This window comes from Rhamphochromis longiceps, linkage group LG11 (assembly GCF_057381845.1).
Source record: "Rhamphochromis longiceps isolate RC_006_pf linkage group LG11, R_longiceps_female_GT1.1, whole genome shotgun sequence".
Taxonomy (NCBI): Eukaryota; Metazoa; Chordata; class Actinopteri; order Cichliformes; family Cichlidae; genus Rhamphochromis; species Rhamphochromis longiceps.
Genome location: NC_140567.1, coordinates 7,998,031 through 8,021,741, shown reverse-complemented (window position 1 = coordinate 8,021,741; position 23,711 = coordinate 7,998,031). Strand labels below are relative to the sequence as shown.

At 40.0% G+C, this 23,711-nt stretch overlaps 2 protein-coding genes across 2 annotated transcripts; both read right to left on the bottom strand.

Annotated features, from left to right (window-relative positions):
• Window positions 1-3,016: 3,016 nt before the first annotated feature.
• LOC146658488 (polyadenylate-binding protein 1A) lies at window positions 3,017-8,179 on the bottom strand. The gene is made up of 16 exons (XM_085422109.1): window positions 7,902-8,179; window positions 7,361-7,587; window positions 6,966-7,159; window positions 6,686-6,801; window positions 6,171-6,310; window positions 5,978-6,072; window positions 5,715-5,852; window positions 5,421-5,516; window positions 5,060-5,332; window positions 4,846-4,936; window positions 4,620-4,742; window positions 4,366-4,508; window positions 3,969-4,053; window positions 3,744-3,874; window positions 3,512-3,602; window positions 3,017-3,399 (listed from the first exon to the last, which is right to left on the bottom strand). The coding sequence occupies exons 2-15, from the start codon at window positions 7,551-7,553 to the stop codon at window positions 3,513-3,515; spliced, it is 1,908 nt and encodes a 635-aa protein (XP_085278235.1). The 5' UTR covers window positions 7,554-7,587; window positions 7,902-8,179; the 3' UTR covers window positions 3,017-3,399; window position 3,512.
• A 963-nt stretch (window positions 8,180-9,142) lies between these two features.
• Window positions 9,143-20,472, bottom strand: LOC146658487 (14-3-3 protein zeta/delta-like). The gene is made up of 6 exons (XM_085422110.1): window positions 20,361-20,472; window positions 18,087-18,398; window positions 11,734-11,857; window positions 10,771-10,934; window positions 10,466-10,561; window positions 9,143-10,218 (listed from the first exon to the last, which is right to left on the bottom strand). The coding sequence occupies exons 2-6, from the start codon at window positions 18,387-18,389 to the stop codon at window positions 10,165-10,167; spliced, it is 741 nt and encodes a 246-aa protein (XP_085278236.1). The 5' UTR covers window positions 18,390-18,398; window positions 20,361-20,472; the 3' UTR covers window positions 9,143-10,164.
• Window positions 20,473-23,711: the final 3,239 nt, after the last annotated feature.

The window sequence follows — 23,711 nt, the reverse complement described above, 5'->3', positions numbered from 1 at the left end:
CACGATTTTTATCTTCGTACTTGACGTCGATTAAAGGAAGTCCAACGCCTTTAATGGGCTAAACAGAAAGTATTGCAATCGTATAGTTCTTGGTAGCTATTTTGAGTAAACAAAAAAACAAAAACGCAGTGATAATACCACGAGTCGGTGTAACGTACTAAACTTCTCAATGACATCAGATTCACAGCTCGGTTAGCTGCATTGTGCACTGTGTTTAAGGACAGTTTACGTTATTCTTACAATTATCACCATATCTTACACGTGTCCAAACGTAAAGCAGGGCACGTGATGTTAACAAAACAAAGCTAAGAGCCACAAGAAATTTTCTATAGCTTGTCTAGCTGACGGTTACCAGAAAGCAAGTCAGCTAACTAAGTACAAAACACAGCGAACGGTAGCAATTGGCTACCAGTTAGCCAGGTTAGCTAGAAACGATGAGAACGTACCGTCTGTTGCTAGTGACACTTGTTCCGGAGACAGCAGGAAAGAAGAAACGCTCTCTTTTTCAGAAAACGTTTCAGTTCTTTAATCCCTGGTCTCACTGCAGTGCCGTCAGTTACTTGCCAACTTATTTTTCCTCTGTCTTCGGTCCCACCTATCCTTTCCGTTTCGAACGACAACAGCTCCTACAGAGCTCGCTCTGTTGTTCACAGTTCTCGTTCTGGCTCGGAAATTCAAATCATATCGCGAGATTTAGAGGAAAGCGGGTCCACAGGACCAGAAAATCTTGTATACAGTTATTGGACAACTGAACTTGACTGCATAGGACTAATTGGTTTCTATTACCATGGCTTACTTACTCATTGTTTAACATGGAAATTGGCCACTACTACTCTTAAATTATTATTATTATTATTATTATTATTATTATTATTATTATTATTATTATTATACCAGAACAGGTTTCTTACAGCACATGAAAGATCTTGCAGACAGGTCAGCTGTAAACATACAAACCTAATCCATGCAAGAGAGGATTACACTGTACATCATAGGTGCACACACAAGACGAAGTGACAAGTGAGTGGATAACAATTTTACACTTCTGATTATTAAATTAACTTTCACCCTCAACGCCATATTAAAACAAACCAAAAAGGAAAAAAATGTCTATATTTGAAGCTAGGATTCCTTATAGACAATTATAGATAATTAATAGGACAGTTTGCCAAAAAGTCTGAATAAGACTGAAAATCATGTGGCAGCTGGAATCTAGGGTAAGCTGGAGGCTTTTAAATCAATAGATGCAGGTCAGTGTAAGCACAAAGTCCCTGTTTATGCTGTACATTGTATAGCTGCCTACACAGGACTAATCAGGCTACACAAGAACTTCATCCTTATACCCCAAAAGAAAACCACAACCATAGTTAACACAAAGATCCCTCTGAGAACTGAAGGCACATATAGCACCAATGGTGATTTACATGTATCTCTCAGTGAGGATGAAATGTATTTAATGAAAATCCTTCCTCTGTGAACCATAAACTGATATGAACACACACCATAAGCAGCAAAGCTGGATAATCCTATGAAATCCCAGTGGAACATTGTTTTGGGTCACCCATGTACTGGATTGGGTTTTGAAATATGTCCCACAGCTTAAAGCAAGGACTAAATCAGGCAAGTGTGAGGGGAGATGCAGAAAGAACCTAGAGCATCTATAAAGCCAGAAGCTGGGGTTATGTATAAAAGATATTTTAGTCCACTAGAGCAATCAGGCAGTAATCACCATGGTCCTGATAAAAACACAGATTCTAGGTAAAAAGGAATGTGTGAGGAGGTGAGATTAAAGCACTGTTCCAAAATTTTAGGAAAAATAAGCATTTGACTCACAACTACATCCAAAAGTGCACAAAAATGGAACATTGGATTGATAAAATGTTTTGTAGACATTTGAAGAAACAGGAACTCTTTTCTTACTGCTGCCTCATCTTCGTATATACGAAATCATACAAAAACCCTCTGCTGTGGTTGGAAAGTGTCAATGAGTAAGACAGAAGATGGGAAGATGGGATACTACTATTAATAATTTTAACAGTTCACTAATTTGTAGTGTAGGAACATGAACACAGATTGTGAGGTAAGAAGAACTGTAGAAACTTCAAGACAGGATACAATAAACAGATGACAGCACACATACCCACTCAGGGGTTCAGCACTCTTCATCAGAATACCTATGGTGTCCCTGAAAGGTCAAATGCACTGCATTTAAAGGAAACACCACCAAATAGAAAAAACAAAAGTGACAAGCCAAAAGTGAACGGCTAATAGCAAACATGTACTAGAGTATAATATAAATCATGCGATTACAGCACACATTGCTGTGCACTTTTTCCTCTTTTACAAGTGTTCTCCGCTTCAGTGCAATGCTTCCCGTTTTGGTTCAGTCACATTGACGTCCCCCCAAACACACTTCTGTTTTGTGTTTTTACAGCGTTTTTCCATTTGCTGATGCTTCATTAAGCTGACCTTTCAAGGGCAACAAAATACACAGCAATTGGCTTCCACACATTACAAAACAAATAAGAGTACAACTGTTTGCTTTAAACTCTTATCCAACTCAATTGTTAAGAGCTGATGAGACACTTCCTCAAGCCTGCCCCACTATCAACCTTCAATGTTAATTTCATTTTTTTTTTTTAAATCAGTATTATCAGAATCTTAAAAGTGAAACATTTTTTTATTCCAGGAAAAAGTTTCTATGGAACAAAACAGGATCCAATCAGTCTGGATACTAATCAATTCAACACACTGTTTGTCCTTTTATTTAATAGTCAATTTTTCTGCATGTAGTCCAGCAGGCCCTTTTTTTTAAGCGAAACAAGCATGAGATCAAATGTATGATAACATAGTTCACAGAAAAGTGTGTAATCTGGAAACTGCTGCCTGAGAGCGACACCTGGTGGAGGAAAGCTGGCTGTGCTTTAAAATAGAACCAATACATTAAATCAACTCTTGACAGCAAATAATTATGTATGACCTGTAGCTGTTGACAACTGCAGTAATTTACTAAACAGAGAGCCCAAATTATTTATTGAGTTTATTACAGCCAGTAGTTTACGATACAAATCACCTTTCAAGATGCCCAGCTGCCACCTTCCTAAAGTGGGTGGATATTCTGAGCACTGACACAGTAAAATGACATAAAACAGAGGAATGCATTCAAATTTAATTATCTCAATTTTCTCTATTTTGCTATTTTTTTTTTCAACAAATTTTTGTTTATGATCAAGGTCTAGTCAAACCATCCCTAGACCTGGCAGAGTCAATCGTTTTCTTTTTTTTTTTTTTTTTAAGAAATAATTTATCATTTTGCGATGTTTTCAGAGTTTTAGGTTTTTCAATGTTTAAGTTTTTTTTTCTTTTTCCATCGGTGAAGCAGGTTTCAAAATGCTCGATCTGCAAGAGAGAAAAACACAGGGCTCAAATACACATTTGCTTCTTCTCTTTAATATGATTTGCACACCAACAATTTATGAATGAACCAAAAATGTCTCTCCTGAGAACACACCTTAGACGCTGGGAACACCAGCAGGGGTGGAGGACTTCTGAGCAGCCTCCTTGGCCTGGTGGGCCTGGAGCACAGCAACAGCCTCATCCACCTGCAAAAGCATTACATTTATGAAACCAATTTATATGTTGCACTTCCAATTAAACATCAGTTATGAGGTGCATAGACCATCTGTAGCAATTTAATCCTTTACGAAATACCACATTTATTAGAAATTACTTGTTTCACTAACCTTTGAGCGCAACGACTCAGGTGACTCAAGCATGTGAAGCAGCTCTGAGTTGTCAATCTCCAGCAGCATACCAGTGATCTTGCCAGCCAGGCTGGGGTGCATGTTCTGGATCAGAGGGAACAGACGCTCACCTAAAGGGGAGGACGAAGTCAACAATTAAATACAGAGTATAACGTGCCATGAGCATTTACACTTATTTCCTTATAATCTGAACTAATTATTTACCCAGCATCTGCTTCTGTTCCTGAGGTGGGGCTGCAGCCAGCATGGAGGCAGTTAGAGGCTCCTGTCCTTGGACATGGACTGCCGGCTGAAGGAGGGGGGGGGGGGGGGGGGGGGGGGGTTAATGACTACACAACCACACTTTTACCACTTGAAGCAGACCGTGAATTACAATGACCCATATTAGTCATGAATACTTGTATTACTTTTTGCTTATTAAGCAGCACATAACTGTGCCAGGTTCTAAAGTCTGAACCCCACTTGGGGAGAGGGGAAATAAAATTTATAATTATAAAAAAATTAATCAGTACAACTGCATTTAATGTTGAATATCCTGAAGGTGTACATTTAGAAAATTTGCACCAATTATATTTATGAATTACATCCACTGATATCTTACCTGCTGCATGGTGACCTGTGGCTGGGAGGCCATGTGCTGCTGAGGGTTGCGCACACCAGCAGCATATTTGTACTGGGGCATGGCACGCACTGGGGCTGCGGCGGCTGAAGCATTGGCAGGGCGCTGGTTGAGCGCCTGTGTGGCTGCAATGACAACAGCAAGAGGAGCCTGATCAAAACTGCATCAACTCATCATCGGCTCGTGAGGAGACTAAATGCATCTGATTCCTGTCAAGTCAAAGATAAAATACTTACGCATACGCTGAGAAGCCATCATGCGTGGGACCTGGGTGTTGGTGGTGGCGGTTGCACGGATGGTGTTTAAGGCCTGAGGCCTGGGTGCTGTTGGACGCATAGCATTGGGCATGTTCTGGAAGTCTAAAAGAAGGAAAGGGGGGATGGGGGGGAAGCAAACAGTCATTAGACTTTAGCTCTTTTTAAGTAAAGGCTGCATACGTATAATCTACATGTAATCACTTACGCTGAGGACGCACTCCTTGAGTAGCCCAACGGGGGCTGGGGCGCAGCTGGGCCAGCTGGTTGGCAGAGTAGTATGCAGCACGGTTCTGAGCCTGAGAAGAATCAAGCCATGTCATTAGTTACTGCTACTCCAAAAAACACAGCACACTGGTACAGTTGACCAAAACAGAGTTTTATGTCATGGAAAAGTACTAAATAGGGTGTTGTTGACTCACCTGAGGGATAGCCGCCATGAAATATCCTGAAGGTGGAGCAGGCTGGTATGGGTTAAGGACAGGGTTGGGCACAGCTCGAACAGTGGCCATCCTTTGCATGTACTGGTTGGTTAGATGAGCCTGACGCTCCTCTTTCCGCTGGGCAAGGGCCACATACAGTGGCTTTGTAGCCACAATACGCCCATTCATCTCTGTTACAGCTTTAGTGGCCTCTTCTGGAGAAGAGAAGCACACAAAGCCAAAGCCTTTGCTCCGTCCACCCTCCATCATCACCTAGGGAAACAAAAAAATAGGTTAGCATTTTGTCTAATTATTGCCTTGTTAATTTCACGATCACAAATAAACCCCTCAAAGCTTTTACCTTAGCACTTGTTATGGTGCCAAATGGGGAGAATTCTTTGCGCAGACGCTCGTCATCAAGGCCATCATCCAGGTTCTTCACATACAGATTGACACCCTGGTACATGGAAAATCACAATGAAACTGTTGGACGGTAGTTCAGCATTCCTGCTACTGTCCTTCAGGTTATGCTCCAACATCACAGCAATGAAATTAAATATTGCACCAATCAGACGCAAGATAGCTTTCCTTAAATTGTTCTTGTGACACAATGTGGTGCATGAAAGTGATCTAACCAAGAAATGGGCCAACAAACCTGATATCTGGTCATGCGATCCTGTTTCATCTGCTCAAATTTGCGTTTGAGCTCATTCTGCCGCTCCCCTTTCTTCTGTGCACGGCCCACATAGACTTGCCTGCCATTCAGTTCTTTACCGTTCATTTCATCTACAGCCTACAACAAAACAAAAGTCATGATTAGGTGTGGATTCAAAGAATAAACTACAGCAAGTGCCTTTTTCAAAGCCTCTGGAGATACCAAAAGTCCCCCGCCGCCCAAGAAAGAACAAAGCTGTTAACCTTCTGGGCATCTTCATGCCTCTCGAAGCTGACAAAGCCAAATCCCTTGGATTTGCCACTTTCATCAGTCATAACCCGGATGCTGAGGGCAGGCCCTACAAAACACAAGAGCTAATCAACACATAACACAGCAAATCATACCAACAGCATTTGTGATTATTAAAAGTGTGTCTCTGAAATCTTGCCATCTTACCATATTTGCTAAACAACTCCTTCAGCTTCTCATCATCCATGTCCTCGCCAAAGTTCTTGATATAAACGTTAGTGAACTCTCTGGCTCGTGCTCCAAGCTCAGCTTCCCTCTCTTTACGCGATTTGAATCGTCCAACAAATCTGTTAATAACATGACATACAAAATTTTCTAACTTCATCAAAATATATTCTGATAAAGTTTAAATCAAATACAATGGGGTGAAAGTCCTCCTGTGTTGGTAAAATGAGCGTCAGACATTGAAGAGAGCATTTTGGGAAAACAACATACAGCTTATGTAATAAGGAGTGATAACTCTAGAGCTACTGCGATATGTGAACTTCACTGCTTCAAACCAAAATGTAATAAATCCTATCAGCTCAGTTCCCTCACGATTTAAAACTAAGCTCTATAACAACAAAGTACATTAGGCAAAACAGGAGAACAAGATGCAGTCACACACAAACTTTGATCACACTCCTTCAAACACAGACTTGTACAACAGTAGGCACACTTACACTTTTCTGTCATTGAGCAACATGCCGTTCATTTTCTCAATGGCCCGTTCAGCAGCTTCATGGGTCTCAAAGTGCACAAAGCCGTAACCCTTTGAGCCATTTTCATCACAAACCACCTTGGAGAAGGAAGATTTTAGGAGGTCAAAACCATTCACAAACAACATGCATTCCACACAATTGAAACTCTACAGGCTTTAAACGGTCCAATCATTAGTCATGCTTAATTAGTTGATTTCATATACAAAACACAGCCAGAAGAAATGGCACCACAGGATGATACCTTGCAGGACAGGATGTTTCCAAATGCAGAGAATGTATCATACAAGGCCTTGTTATCGATGGATTTGTCCAGATTCTTGATGAAGATGTTTCCCACCCCACTCTTCCTCAGTGAGGGGTCACGCTGAGACCACATGATACGGAGAGGCCTGCCTTTTATTACATCAAAGTTCATGGTGTCCAAAGCTCTTTCGGCTAAAACAAATAAACAAATATGTTGCACTTACTTCCATTTTCTTCGTGATTTAATTATTCTAGTAGTATGGCATGTTGATAATTTAATAAAGCACATGTTTAAAATTAAAGATAAAACGAGGTAGCACGGTACATGTTCAAAATGGAGTCTGTCAGTACCACATTTCCTTACATGCTCTACATAGATCGCGGTAAACTTACCGTCAGCTGGCTGTTGGAAGTTCACATAGGCATAGCCTAGGGAGCGACGGGTGATCATGTCTCTGCATACTCTAATGGAGAGGATGGGTCCAGCCGGGCTGAATTTCTCGTATAGCATGGCTTCGGTAACGTCTGGGTGCAGGTCTCCCACATACAGGGAGGCCATCGGGTAGCTAGGCGCGCTGGGATTCATGGCTGGCGAAGCGTGTTCTCAGGCTACGTCTCAACTGCAAGTTCGATATTTTGAGGACAATCGTCAACCAAAATTAGCCTTTTAAGATTTGAGAGATTATTTATATCCGTCACTACACCAATGCAGGCAGTTATCGCTTAACCGTTAACAACGTGGGCTAGTTAGCGTGATTAGCAAAATGTCGGAGCGTGGCCTAACCGATGTGACTGGCCCAAATTGAAATTTCAATTTTCGCAATCACTTACAGCACTCAAATTTCGGTAGCTTGCAAAACAAATGTTATAATTAACACGTATGCCTGAAAGGACAACTGACTTCAACGTAAAAAACAAGTAGTTAACAATATACCTGGCTAAAGTTAATCGCCCACGCTTTCAACAATGAGGCTAACAGCTTAGCTTGCTAACGTTCTTCTCGTTCCGTCTTTCTTTCTTATCCGTTGGCAGCGTCTTCTTCGCGTTGCTTGAGTTGGCAAATCAAATCCTGCTTCACCGATTTTTGTTTTTCTTATAAAAATATGTCTGCGTGTGCTCTCTAGCTTTTGGTTTGTTTCATAATAAAATGTGTGCCGAGACTAGCCCCAGAGCACACCCTACGCAGACGGATTACAGGATTGAAAGAAAGGTCGGCGGAGGTTGTTTCCCTGTTCCACTCGAAACCACGGCGCGTTTGCTACCAATGCTTGACGTCACACATCTCGCGATATTTGAACTCTATATTTAATTTACAATTAAAAATCTGACGCATAATCTGTCTCATAAACGTTTAAGATTTACTGTTTTCTACACCTTACGAGGCTTATATGTTCAGTTATGTCTTCAACATTGTATTCTAATTGGCGTGTATTCACGAATTTCTTGTGATTATTCGCCTATAAAAGCGAGGGGAAAAGGAACAACAAGGGCATACTTGTGGTGGCAAAGCACAGACCACGGACGCTTGGGGCAGAGACTACCTGGTGTCCTAAACAACGCTACTTCCATCACGTTTCGGTCAGCCATTGCCTTTTCTGATTACTGGGACGAAGTCCTGGAAAACTAAAGACATTATCTAAAATATAAAGCGTTATCCTTCACATGCAGTGAACATGTAACCTTTGTCACACTACAAGGAAGATAAGCTGAGGGAAACGTCTGCAGGAACACTCCCGTGTCATTTATTGCACTCGTGTTCACTGGAGGGTTGGTTCTGAAAGATGCGGCAGCAACTCAGCATTTCTCTGACATGGCTGTGCTCTGGGCGCTCACAGCTAAGGTAGTGAAGCAGCAGACACACCCAAGGAGCCGAGCAGCACAAATTTTTCGTTTTTCCTTTTTCTAGATTTTCAAGTATTTTCAGCTAAACAACACGTGTACTTCTAAATCCCATCAAATAGCTTTCAGATGTGTATAAGGCGTTTTAGTGTTTGAATTTCTCCATCTCCAATTTCCAGATGTGGTCTGTGTTGTAGAGTAGTTATTTACCGGTATTTGTAACTAATCCATTATATTAGATTCTGCATGTCGTTTATATTGCTGCGTGGAAAAAAAGGTGGGTATAGTGGTAACTTGTAACACAAATCCCACCAATGTAGCAATGAAATGGACACATTAAACTTAATTATTTTTTTTATTCCACTTACATGAAATTACACATTTCCCCCAAAAATTACAGTTATGCTTGGGTGTCCTGTAAGAAAATTCCAAAGACAGACAAAGCTAACCAGCCCAACAACAACCTTCTTTACTCCTCCAAAAACTACTTCTTACCACCATGCAGTTCAGGCAAGTACTGAGAAAAAGGAAAAAACAAAACAAAATGTCTTAATTTGAAAAAGCATTAATTAGATACGCAGATGGATCTTTTTCTTTTTTTTTCCTTTTTTCTTTTTTTTTTTAAACTGCCGTGCCAATACAAAACAAAAACAATACAAGCTTGTGTGCTCGTGCTCTTTTGTTCTTCAAAGTTTTCTATACCTCATAACTGATGCATAAAAATACAAGAGCAGTCTACTAAAAACAAACAAAAAAGATAGTAAGAGTAGAAAGTTGAGCAACAGTATGTAGAATGTAACCTTGTCTTCCAACTAAATCTTGGCTTCCTTCTCCCAATCACATCTTCACTGTCTTTACCTCTGCTGTTATTCCCCTTGCCATGTACAAACTCAGTTGTTGTCACCTCAAATATAAGGAGGCAGCTCCTGTTTTTGTCAAGCACAAATGTGTCATCAAAGGATGGTCAAAAACAGCACCGTTAATGAGTAGTACAGCACATACAGCTTAAATATTTTCTTACTTCTACAAACTTAACCTGCTGCATGTTTCATGAGTTTAAGAAACTGCCCTTTCACCCAGCACCTTAATAATGCAACACCCAAAAACATCTAAACCCAAACACTTTTACCCTCCCACCACACCACTTGAATTCCCCTCCCCTTTCCCCACAGTTACTACAAAAAGAAGGAATAGTAAACCGATGGGAATGAGATGAGTACTGAGAAACCTTAGATAGAAAAAAAGATGGAAAGAGTTGGATGACAATGATCAAAATGAGGTGGTCTCAGTGTTGATGATCATGATGAAGATGAGCCAGGACAATGGCAGGACAACAGGGATGACTACGGGGGTCTGGCTCAATCTCTTGGCTCTGAATCCTCGCCTTCAACCTGGTTGTCCGAGGTCCACAGCTGTGGAAAGAGAAGGAGCAGTAAGTGGGAAGAAAGGAATTAATGACCCGGCAGAGGAGAGGCAAACATGCAAGGACAGCAAAAATCATTAACATCTAATCTTAAAGGAATGTTAAAATACAGACCTATGTTAAATAACTTATTTGGGACTACCAGAGCTGACCACAAAGTTTTAGTCTGAGTCAGGTAAATCATTTTGTGAAGAAAAATGTCATTTCAGTAGTAAGATTTAAGAAATGTAACTTACCGTCAAGTTATCTCTCAATAGCTGCATGATTAGTGTGCTGTCTTTGTATGAGTCTTCACTCAGGGTGTCAAGCTCTGCAATGGCGTCGTCAAAGGCCTACAGGGTTCAAAAACACAGTTCGGTGAGATTTCGATAGCCTAAAACAAGCTGTTGTGTTTGTGTACACAGGTTTTAGCTGTCATTTGTATTTAACAGCAAATTTACACTTGAGTCCTCAAAGATTGATAGCAGAGAAATAACATTACAGTTAGCACTTTAAAATCTTCAGAAATGTAAACAGAAGCTATGTGGAGTAATGAGTTTACCTGCTTGGCGAGCTTGCAGGCTTCTTCAGGTATGTTGAGGATCTCATAGTAGAAAACGGAGAAGTTAAGGGCAAGACCAAGACGGATTGGGTGTGTGGGCTGCATTTCACTTTTGCTGATATCAAAGGCGGCTTGGTAGGCTTCCTGTGAATTTGAAATGATGCCTGAAAGAGAAAGGAAAGGGCAGTGGAGCTGCGTTTTCAAACTATTTACCACAGATGTCCTGTCCTGTTCACACACACATCTGACTGGTCTAACCCATGGGGACCTGCACAGACTTCCATTATGCATTTTAAAAAGAACAGAACTTAATATAAAACTAGACTGTATAAAAGTATAAAATACAATTTTCAGCCATGTTCCCAGTATTAGTAGAGTTTAGTAACTTTAAAGAGACCATCAAAGAGGGAATGCATCGGTCTCATTTGTAGACACTGGCATGCTTTCTTTCCCCCAACCATCTGGGTCAAAAAAAAAAAAAAGTAGGAAATCCCTGAAAGGACCATAATGATTTGATCCCAAGAAAAATATTCAAGTAATCCAAGCTGGTCACTGTAGACCAAATAAAAGGTATCGTATGTAAAAAAAAAATAAAAATAAAAGAACCTATGCTTCAATGTAATCTTTTTCAAAGTTTTCTAAAAACTGACAGCAACTACCAAAGATCTTTTAGCCCTTAGTACATTCATCCTACCTCTTACTCAAGGAGGACATTTTGACACTTCAGAATTAGAATCTCTATTGTCATTGTAACAAGTCAACAAAATAAAGTGCAGTCCCTGTGGTGTTAAGAGAAAAAGGTTTAAATATAATTACAAAAGAATAGTATAAAGAAAAGAGCACAGTCATTCAGTACACTCCGATACTTTCACAAGTTAACTGATATCTTATCTAATATGTATATTTCAGTTTATCTCAGTCAGCCAAAGATCTAAACCATCACCATACTGAAATGGAGCTTACCTTTCTTGGTGTCTCCTGTAGCCACCTCCGCTAGGTAGCGATAGTAATCGCCTTTCATTTTCAAGTAAAAGACTTTACTCTCTGCTGCTGTAGCGTTTGGAATAAGATACTTGTCCAAGAGACCCTGTTTGAAAACAAAAACAGACAGCAAAGTTTTAGAAAACAATGGACTAAGATATTTAATATAATAGGCAAGGCAAGTTTATTTATATAGCACAATTCAACAACAAGGTGATTCAAAGTGCATATAAAACATGTTCTCTAATATATGTAAGTAGGGCTGTTCGATATAACGATATATATCGGACGACGATATAAAACGTCTATTGTTTCATTTTCCGCTATCGTTTGTTTCGTGGTGTCGCAAAATAATCTGTTTACGGCAATATTTTTTCATCGTTTTGATGGTCACTGTAGTGGCTATATTAATTTCTTAAAGTTCTCTCTTTCTCTTATGTTTAATATAACCACAATACGGATGGACAAGCAACTGTTTTTATGCGTTGTCGTTAGCAACAACGACGGTAAAACCATCACGTGGCGCCGCCGTCCGCTTGTTTATTTTCCACAAACCTTTCACAATAAAGCTCAAGATCCTGTTGAGACTTTTCAAAATAAATTGAATCACGTGAAACAGTATGCAGTGTTTACAGATGAGAAGCAAAGAAAGAGCCATCAGGTGCCAAAAAATAAACCTTAGACTCAAATGTTAGAACAGGCTTTTCCCCGCAGCACGCCGTGTAATAAATACTCAAAGAAAATTGCGGCCATTACAACTTATGTCTAAAAATGTATAGTTTCACGCATCGGTTGAAACACTCGACTCCAGGTACACAACACCCAGCTGAAAACACTTCACGCAAGTCGAGCTGCCCGAGATTCACAGAATTTACAGAAAATGTTACATTTTTGTCATTTATATCGTTGTCAGGACGATAGACATCTTATACCGGGATATGACATTTTGGTCATATTGCACAGCCCTATATGCAAGCACGTTTTACAACATTGAAGCCAAAACTGCAGCAGTCATCTGTGACCTTTATTGTAAATGTATGCATAATGCATTGACAAAAAACGGTATTCTTACATCACGTGCTGTTAATATTCAATTTCTACTCATCACTTGTTTCCTGAGCCTACAGGAGAAGCTAAAGGTATTTCTGCCTAGTCCAATTAAAAACAAAAACGTGGACAGGCTGAATGGACAAGTGTGGAGTAAAGATGGTTGAGATGGGAAATTTGTGGCAGAGGAAAAAAGAGGGCGTGGATGAAAAGCAACAGGGGTGAAGGAAGAGGAGAAAGCCAGGCTGCTGAACTCCTGATGAGCTTTTGCTTAGAAGTAGGTCACTCAGAACCCAGCTCGGCTCTTCACCACACAAGGATGCACCACTTGGTACCCTAGTTCTGAGGGTAACATGAATACTAGCAGGCAGGGAACAGAATACCTTTCTTTAGTGGGAGTGTGCCTTGGTAATGTGTTATATTAAAGAGCAATGAAACGATATCAAACATTAACGGTAAATGGACTGATTCTTATATAGCACTTTTCTACTCTCCCGGAGTACTCAAAGCGCCTGTATACAACGATGAATGAATACTTTAATTTTAATGTAGTTTCCATCTGGCCATTTGCACTTCTCACAAGAGCTGTGCAATAAAGAGATTACAGATGGCAAAGCAGAATTGTTCCTTGTAGCATTGGTGACCAAATGTTAAACCTCCATTAAAATAACATCTTGATTTGTATGTTTTCACAGGTCTTAAATATGACCTCCAAAAACATGATGAGCTGAGTTTTGTTCCTTAGGAAAAATAAATGTTGCAAGATGGAAATACATTACAAAAATGGTCTAAAAGCATTTTGTGAGTGCTGTTACACTGATGTGACTGAACAGAGAAGCCCTCTGGGATGTCAATGTAGGTCTGGGCCACTGGCAAGGCTAAAATCAAAACTACAACCATGGCATGATGGGGAGTAAATAAAACAAACAAACAAACCCAATAACAACGTAGCAGCAACTCTGCTTTCATTACATTTTTATCTTAAGTTCTATCCCCAAGTTAAGAACAGAGAGTTATTACTAAAATATGGAATAACTTAATATTTCTAAACATGACAGTAATGCACAAACTATGTCTGCATGGAGATTCCTTCCAGTTAACACGTGGTTCCTCATCTTATTCATGCCAGTGAGAGTGAGCATCAGGGTGTGTGCACACGTGTTTGTGCAGGCACCATGAGGCAGGAGCACTCACTGCTACAATTATATTATGTAACAAGTACTAACATCACATTGCTTAAAACCAACCTTAAAAGAAGAAATTAAGTGAAATATTTTGCATCCTCAGTAATGTTTGCACTGTCTGTGACAACAGCTTTTTTTGTCCTGCTACTAAGAACAGGAATAAACATGTCTTTAGACTGGGCCAGATGAAAGCTCACACAAACTAGTCCACTTAAAGTACGCACTGCTGGTGCACTTGTCCCACACCCCTTATGTGCCCATTTGGCTCTCTCTTTCAGTCCCCATAAGGCTTTTTGGCGGAAGTGGAGAGCAGTGAGCCAGAACATTTGTAGCTCAGCCTCTGTCATTATAGGATTAGGGCTCAATGAGTCACCGGGCAGATAATGCGCAGGGAAAGGGATGAACAGAAGCAGAGCTCCGACAGATGGATAGAGTACTTAATATGTTTGCAAAAATTATAAAAATAGTTAACACAAAAACAAGTGGCTAAGATCAGTAGAAAAAGTAAACTATTAGTGGAGTTAACAAATGCATCTTTTTCAAAAATACAAATACTTCATCTGGTAACAGAATGTAGATGCAGCAAGCTGATCAAGCCAAAAGAAAGATGAGGGCTTTGTAACCCTCCAAACAGATAACCATGTGTGCATTTATATTCCCAGTAGGGACATGCACAATTAGTCAACTAATCATTAGCGTTTTTCAAGCATTCATGCTACTGTGAATGCATTCACAGTATTGTTCTTCTAATCTTTATTATTATTTTAAAATTTTATTATCTATTCCGTATGTTTTTTAGACTCCTGGTAGAGTGGGAGGAGGGGGGAAATTTATCTTAAAATCTTTTCTTAAAACTGCTGCTGTGTCCACAGCGTTTGCTCTACAGATATGATTTTACACTCAAAACGTAGCCATCGCTGCCCTCTTTCATCCAATGTGTTTATTATTGTAATAGGTGTTATGGTTCTTTCATAAATGTCACCAATGCACAGCCTCTTCCCTCCAACTCTTTCAGGGTCAGAATTTTGTCAATACGACTTGTACTTTTCATTTGGGAAGGATTTGTTTCGGGCTGACTTTTGTTTATTTTAAGCAGCAGAAGTGAGGCGCATGTCTGTGTGCGTGTGTATGGAGCCATTGGGTGCAGTCACTATAGCAACCAGGCTCACACCTGCCTGCTTAACTAGCTCTGTCTCTCACTCTGCCAAGATTCATCTTAAACACTTCTCTTTCAACTGCTGCTGTGTCCACAGTGTTTGCTCTACAGCCATCATTTTACCCTCAAAATGTAGCCATTGTTGTTCTCTTTCCAACAGCGTGTCTTTCAAAGCTCAGAGTTGTAAACTTTTTAAACTGTGTGGAGCCAAGTGGAGGGATCACATTTTAGTCATTCAGTGATTCAAAGAATATGAACTTTTAATATTCATTCAGATGTTTTCGGACTCTAAATTTTATTTTGTTATTACTCATCTTTTTCTAATTTACATTTTAAACATGTTCAGCTATTTTCCAACTTCTTCTGTCTGAACATCAGCTTTCGAAAGTTTTGCACTTTTGTTTTCAGGTTAAAAATTCTGTATTTTCCAGCTCATTCAACATTTTTAACTTAACATTCAGCAATTCATTTCAGTGGATACATTCAGATTTCAGCATTCACACTGCAGTTTCTTCAGAAAATGCACTTTCTAGTTACTATTGTCACTAGCTGGTACCAGATGTAATAGTTGTTTAATCTAATTGTCTTACATTTTACTTTCTAACCACTGCCGGTGAATAGCGTGTCCTAATGTTATGCAAACATCTGTCACCAGATCAAGCGTAGTTGGTAAGAAACGCCAAAAAAACATTTATCTTGGCCTGATTTTTTTGTTAACACCATTACTGTTAGTTCTTTTAAAGACAAAAAAAAAAAAAAAAAAAAAAAGATCAGAGAGACAAGCAGCATAACTGAGCGTTATTTGAGAGGTGGATGTGCTTTCCCTTCTTTATAGGATGAGGAGTTCAGTCACTCGGGAGGGGCTCAGAAGAGAGCCATTCCTCCTCCACATCGAAAGGAGCTAGCTGAGGTGGACAGGTGCTGTCCTACCCAAAGGAGCCCCCAGGGTACATGAGTGCATGATTGCAAGGTGCCTCACAGTTGGGCAGCATGACTCATTACTGAAGAATGTGACTAACGTTTTAAAAAAGCCTTTGCTTGGAGTTTTTTTTGTAGTTGAACGGTTCTTAAATTTAACCTGAAATCTGAGTGTTTTTGTTTTTAAATAGCCAGTTACTTGATTTTTTTTTTTGCCTCATTTAGTTGACAAAGAAATTAGTCACCAGGAACATCCCTAATTCCCAGCATGCTAAACTTGGAATCTCGAGTTTACTTCAACTGGACAGTCCAAAGTAAAGACTCAAGTTGTCCCTGGTAACTAAAGATAAAGGGCCTTTCTCAATATGCGTACTTGCCTTCTCGTGTACTTGTGATACGTCATCAGTCGGAGACCAAGTACTGTTCCAATTCGAAGTACGCATCAAGCCGAGAACGCGAAAAAGTCCCGGATGTGTTCTCGCTCCGCCCGTTTTATCGAGCATGCATCGGTGGTGACTTGTGTGGACTTGGTACAGCTAAATATCCCAGAATGCATTTCGTCCAAAACTCAAACGCGGAAATGGCGGACAAGCGGGGCTAAAAACTTTTAAATATTACTCTTTCTGGGTCACAAAATAAACTATTAAGTTCTTTTCAAGCGAGAATGTAGCTGTGTAAACTTCAAATATATGCTCGATTTATCAAGATATCATATATTTCCAAACGCGCTCCGACGTTTTCGGAGACGTCTGTGACCCGCCAGCTCCATAGCAGACAGCGAGGTCGAGGATTATTACAGCCGGCAAGAACAGCGGACTCCCGGCACATCGTTTTCAACCCCCTCGCGGTCTTTTCGCTACTCAGGTTTAACAAACCCCAAGTAGCTGTCTATTGTATTGAGTGTCCACTAAAATAAAAATAAAAGCGTTCTAACATCTCACCTGCTTGTTTTTATTAAGGTATGTACACGTATGTACATGTACACTATTTTTATTAAGATGTGGCTGTGGCTCAGGAGGTAGAGTGGGTCTTCCACCAATTGAAATGATCAGTGGCTTGATCACTGGCTCCTCTGTTCTGCATATCAAAGTATCCTTGGGTAAGACCCTGAACCCCAAGTTTTCCCTTATGCATCCATTGGAGTGTTAATGCTAGAAGGCGCTTTAGTGTATAAAAATGTACTTGTATGTGTGTAAATGTGTAAGTGATTTGGTGAAGTTTGTAATAGAAAGTGCTTTCATTAATCAATTAAAAAAATGGAGAGAAGTGTGCTGTATAAGTACTAGTCTTAAAGATACGCGCTCTTTCCATTACAATCTTTGTAATATTTACAGAATACTTCTGTAATCATATTTTTGGGCATCAAGATAAACACCCTTTCCACAATGGTACAAAAGTAAAAATACAGCAAAGCTGACTTTGCCAAGAGGACAAGTAAAGTATGTTAGGATATTCAAATGAGAAGATGCTGATAGACTCATTACATACATCAGTAAGGTCAAATGCAAACCACTATTGCTGAGATGATCTTTAACAATAACTCAATTATGTTCTAGCATTGAGGTCACAGCAAGGATGGTGTACTGTTAGACTGAATTATTTCTATTACACACCCCCCCCCCCCCCCCCCCCCCCCCCCCCAACCTGGGGAACACAGTTCATGCTAATCTTTAAGCAAATTCCCATTATTTTTCCTGTGCCTTTGGTGGAATATTTCTGTGGAAAATCACCACAGCCTCAACAACTTTAAAGATTTCAGCAACATATTAAAAGTATATGTGTAACAAATTTTCATGACTTTGAGTTTATCATTTCAAAGGTTGTCTTGACCCTCTGCATCTCCTCCATCCATTAGTCTGTTGTGAGGCCTTTCTGCTCATTACTACTAGCTTCAGCTTCAATAGCCCATTTCCTAGTACCACACCATCCACCATCCCTCCACTGCAAATGTCCAAACAATCTCAGCCATGTCTCTTAACCCCCCCAATCTAAAAGAAAAAAATAATGAATTAATAATAAATGAATCTCACCAGGACATCATGGCAGATTTCTTTCAGCTCAGTCTCAATCTTCTCCCGGTAGTCCTTGGCTAAGGCTACCTTCTTTTCAGAGCCCTCGGTCTTCTGCTCAATGCTGGAGACCACGCGCCACGAGGACCGACGGGCACCCACCACATTCTTGTATGCCACTGACAACAGGTTGCGCTCCTCGTTTGACAGCTCCAGGCCTTCCTCTGTCACAGACTTCATCAGAGCAGCCATGTCATCATAACGCTCAGCCTGCTCGGCCAGCTTGGCCTTTTGCACCAGTTCCTTCTGAGGTGCCTCAGACATGACTGTTCACTGGAGAATGGGGAACATAGAAAAGGTTGAAATCAGTTAAGTTAAAAAGTAGTATGACAACTCTTCTGTTCCACCAGCAGATACAATTTTTCATTTCAGGGTCATTTAATGCGTCAAAGTGGAAATACAATAATGAATGTGGGTCCTAAAAAAAAACAACAAAAAAAAAAAAAAACTGCACACATCACCTAACACGTTTAATTGAGTTTCCCCCCCGTCTTTCAGTACCTTTACAAGGAACAACAATGATGCATACCGTGGAAGTTTTTCCTGTCATTTGAAGGATTTATTTATAGTCATAAAGAAAGACTGTGACCGACTGAAAAAAACAGATATTTCTGTTTAAGGGATATCTGTGCTTAAATAAGACCAGTAAACAAAGCTGTAGATCTATTTAATTAATATGCCAACAAAGCCTGCACAGCAACACTACAAGTAGCCACCTAAGCATCTTGTACAGTATTAGCCCTGCAAGTTATAGGGCAATGTGAGATCCTGTAGACTTGTAACAGAAGAACTGTGGAATACCAGCTAGAGTTTACAGCCTAAAGCACTATGTAGACTATGCACACATCAACACATAGGAATTGTCATTACTATGTCAATAGCTTACATCCGATTGACCTATCAAAAACAGCCAGTGGGTTTACACAAAAATCAATCCCTTTTTTCCATTCCAGTACATGTAGTGTAGTGTGTTGTGTTCAGATCCATCCTAACATACAGAAAATAATGCATTTCTTTTTTCAGTTCCAATCTTTGGCCAAATAAGCTAGGAAATTTTAAAAGTTATTGTAACCGTCATGTTATCCGTAAGTAAACAACTTCTTATAACCGTAAGAGCACAAGTGTGTGAACAAGGAAGTCGATCTTTGCCCGTCAGTGTACCCCTCGCCTAGGAGCAGAATGCACCATGTTAATATGCATCGACTTTAATCAGCAAATAGATGTGCAGAAGGGATGATAAGAATAATATAATGCCAAGAGAATTTAGTGGACACCGTACGGACAAAAATAAGAACTCAATCCTGTATTGCTGGCTCGCCTCTGATGCGCCTCTCTGTTCCTCCGGTACACACACCACACCCTTCCCTGTACCTGTGGCTTGCCCAAAAGGCGGAAGCTAAAGTGCGCAAAGTAAAGCGTGCTTGGACACATTATACTGGCATTAAAGTCACTATTGTAGTCGATACTGACCCAAAAGCGCTTCTCGCAAACTCAAACACACAATCTCACCGTAGAAACGCAATTCAGTGAATGAAAAAAACAACCGCTACATTCAGGCCCGCGTGACTCGTTTCAAGTATGGCCCCGTCTATTTCCTGAAAGAGTAACGCCAGGCAAAAGTCTTGCATAAACGTGACTACTTCATAGGTAGCCCGTCATGCTCACAATTTCAAATAAAATATCTACACACAATGTTAACTACAAGAATACAAGGAAAAACAGGAGACAGCTGAGTAGGCGCGACGCCTTTAAAAAGGTGTGTATCGCAGTTGAACTAAGCTAGCTGCTCGCCTGGTGGCACACAAGAAAATACATTTCAATTAACCTCGTTTTTCCTTTCAACACTAGGCACCTAATTGTAAAAACTTTCAATTTAAGATGACAAGCATCATACCGCTTAATTAATAAATCGCTAAATACCCTCGTTTTAAACAAAATGTGCCGTTTGTATGAGTGCCAAAATTTCAGAGCTTCAATTATTCGACAGACACGCCTTCTCCGTCTGCCATTTCCTTTTGAAACCAGACATTAGCCATATCCCACAATGTAACGTTAGCTAAGCTAGCCATGCCATTGTTCTTTAGATTGATGAGCGTCGCCGGAAGACGCAACCCTGCTACCAACTGGAGACAATGAATCTCTATAGCTAGTCTGATTAATGAAAAGTCAGAAGACCTTAAGATGATACATACGAGTTTCAAAATGCACTTTAAAAAGCTGCAAGTCATTTCATACCTGAGTATTGGCAGATGTCAGTGTTACCAAGCCACAGCTGATTCTCTCAGCCGCCCGACTGAATGCAGTCCACGGGGTTTCCTTCCAATCACATCAGTCCAAGGCACTGCCGGAGAAAAGGAGGGCTGACGTCAAACGTTACCATGACAACCAAAGCAAAGTAACATGGAAGTTGTAGTTCACCATTACTTCTCCAGTCTTTGTGAGGCAAATGAGTGCATATAATGTAGTCGACAAAAGCACCCTTTGAAGATTTTGCAGTTCATTATTTTACCGCTATGATACAGGCACTTGTGATTAAGCTTATTTTACTGCCTCCAGCAAGCGGAGAATTCCTCTTAATAAGACAGTTAACATCAGTGATATATCCAACATACAGATCTTTGTCTTACTGTATATCATCATTTTGTATAAGAGTAGAGACTGCAGACACCAAACACTAAGAGGAAATGTCAGTCACTGAATGACACTCAAGTAGCTATATACATATATATATATGTACAGATCAATTTTTATTAGAAGAACCATGTCCCTCACTCAAATGCCTCTGTGATATTTCCACAAAATCAAATATTTTCAATAAGATTATTTGCTAAGGATGCTGAGGGCATCACAAACTAGAACACAGGACACGGTTACAGTATATCTTGCTTAACAGAAACTACTATTTCTGCATTCTGGTTGGTTTCCAAGGGGAGAGAGTAAAGCTATTTTTGCCCTGTCACATGTTTTCCCCTTGGGCCAAGATTTCAAGCTTGTAACCTATTTAAGAGCAGAGCACATAGTACTGGGTGTAGAAAATCATAGGCATAAATGCAAAGAAGAAAAAAGATCTTCACACTTGTCAGTTTGTGGTCCAGGAAGGGCGTAGCACCAAACCAGAGTCATTTCGCAGAAAGGGAAAAAAAATAAGATTAAGCTGAGTGATTGCTTACATGTAACCGGTTGGGTGAGTTCTCATTCAGTCCATCAACCTTATCCACAGAACTTGAATGCACATGCACACACATGCACAAGATGAATGGGTACACTGCAAAAAGTCAGTTGTCACAGGGTCACTCAGCTTATGTAACATCTCTGATTGAAACCTTAAAGTGCTACAATAGAGTCTGATTGGTGTAATTAAGCAATAAAAACAGAACTAAACTAGACAATTAATAAAGGGATTTAAAAAAAAAACAACTAAATTTTGATCTTGGATCTACATGTCTTATTAAAGGTAGGTACTCCTAAAAATCCTGCAGGGTATTTAGATTTCACAATGCTGACGTGGTCCTTGGTGAGTGATGTATCAAGAGTTTGTTATTTGCAGGATAATTTATCAATGAATAAATTATAAATAATGGCAAAAAAACTCAAATGATCATTAAAGACAAATTAAATGAAAATAATCCGTTTAAAGTGAAAAATACAGACTAACATTTAAGTATGTAGATTGGACAATGTGTAATATAAATCTGGAGGTGTAGTCACATACATGATACCTGTAGTAGAGTACAGTTTCACGTGGAGTTTTATACGCCTGTAACTTTGAAATTATATTTAACAAACTCTAACTTATATCACTTTAATGGCATTTCTACACATGTAGGAATGGCTATATTTTCTTCAATCAAAATGTGCTAACCTATGCATGAGCAATTGTGATATCATTGTGTAAAATATTTATATCATACTATGAAATAACCCCAACATAAAATCAAGTCTTTTGCAGTCTCACATCTTGTATATGGTCTTTCGTGGTTGTAGTCAGGGAAGAGACAATGAGAAAAGCTGTTTTAAGGCCTTCTTCACAAAACCTGTTGGTCCAGCAGAACACCACTCTGACCCCACTATTTACTGTGCACCAGTCACAAGATAAGCTCCAGGCTTCCTCATCGGTGTATACAGAGCCAGAGGTTGCCTGAAACAATTCACTCTGTAGATGTTACACTACAGTAAATCAATAAATAACCACTCTTAGAGGAAGCAAAGAGTGTGAACTATAATAGCCTTTTCAATTTTATAGCTCTAATATTCTGCTGACATTTTCCACCCTAATTACCAACAGGATGTGTGCATTAACAAGGAAGTATGAATACAAAAAAAACAAACAAAAAAGTCCACCTGTGTACCAATTTATGTAACATTCCCATTAAGCAAGGAACTCATTATGCTTGTGCTACATTTCTGGTTCATAAATATAGAGATTTTACCATCAACAGTGCAGCTGAGCAGAAGATCTTTGACTCATAATGGGGTATGAGCCGAGAAGCTAATGAAACCAATTGCGCAGATTAAATTTGTTGGTGTTACCTGAAACAGATGGAAGAGCGGAGGCAGACGAAGAAATATACCAAAGAAATATATCAAACACACCAAATAGTCGGCAGGATTAAAATTGTAGAAACTGTCCAATCATGTTGATTGCCCATAATAACGAGGAAGGAATAACAGCTAAGAAAAGGATGAAGAGTGGAAAGGCAGCTGATCCAGATGACACACCTGTGGAGGGTTGGAGATGTCTAGAAGAAAGATCATTGGACTTTTTAACCAGATTGTTTACTACAGACGATGCCTGAAAAATGGGGAAGAAACGTGCTGGCAAAGTATGTAAGGGGTGGTGCAGGACAGGTATGAGGGCAGTGAGATAGTGGTGAGCTCATTCTTGTTTGCAAGGTCAGATTGGAGTCTCTGTGGACTATGACGTTTACACATGACTTTGTGATCTGTAGCGAGCATAGAGAGCAGGTGGACAAGCTGTTTTCTTCCACCTACTCGGCGGAGCATTCTTCTAGAGCGAATACGAGGGATACAGACAGAAAAGTGAAGTTCCAAGGAGTAGAGGTACTGACGATGGGTAAATATAAATACATGAGATGAACATTTTGAAGCAAAAGCGACACAAAAGAGATGAAGAAGAGAGTGTAGGGAGGGTGGGGTGAGTGTCAGAGGTGAAATGTTAAAGGGAATGTTTACAAGATGATAGGGAGACCTGCTATGATGTATGATTTTGAGACAGTGGCACTTACAGAAAGGCAGGAGGCCAAGTGATTGACCAGATTGGAAAAAATATGAAGGACATCTCAAGGTCAGATGGCTTGGACATGTACAGAAGACAGACGGTGGAGATACCGGACAAACAATACTGAATTTGGAGCTGTCGGTTAAGAGGAAGCCCACAGTAGGTCATGCAGATGGTTGGAGTAACAGAAAATGATGGAAGGAACAAGATGAGATGGAGCAGATGCTGTGGTGACCCCTAAGAGGAGTGGCAGAAAAAAAGAAGCTGAGCTTCCATTAAGTTTCCACCTACTGTAGGGGAACCTAAGGCAGAATTTAGCAACTTTCAAAGTTAAAAACACAACTTGG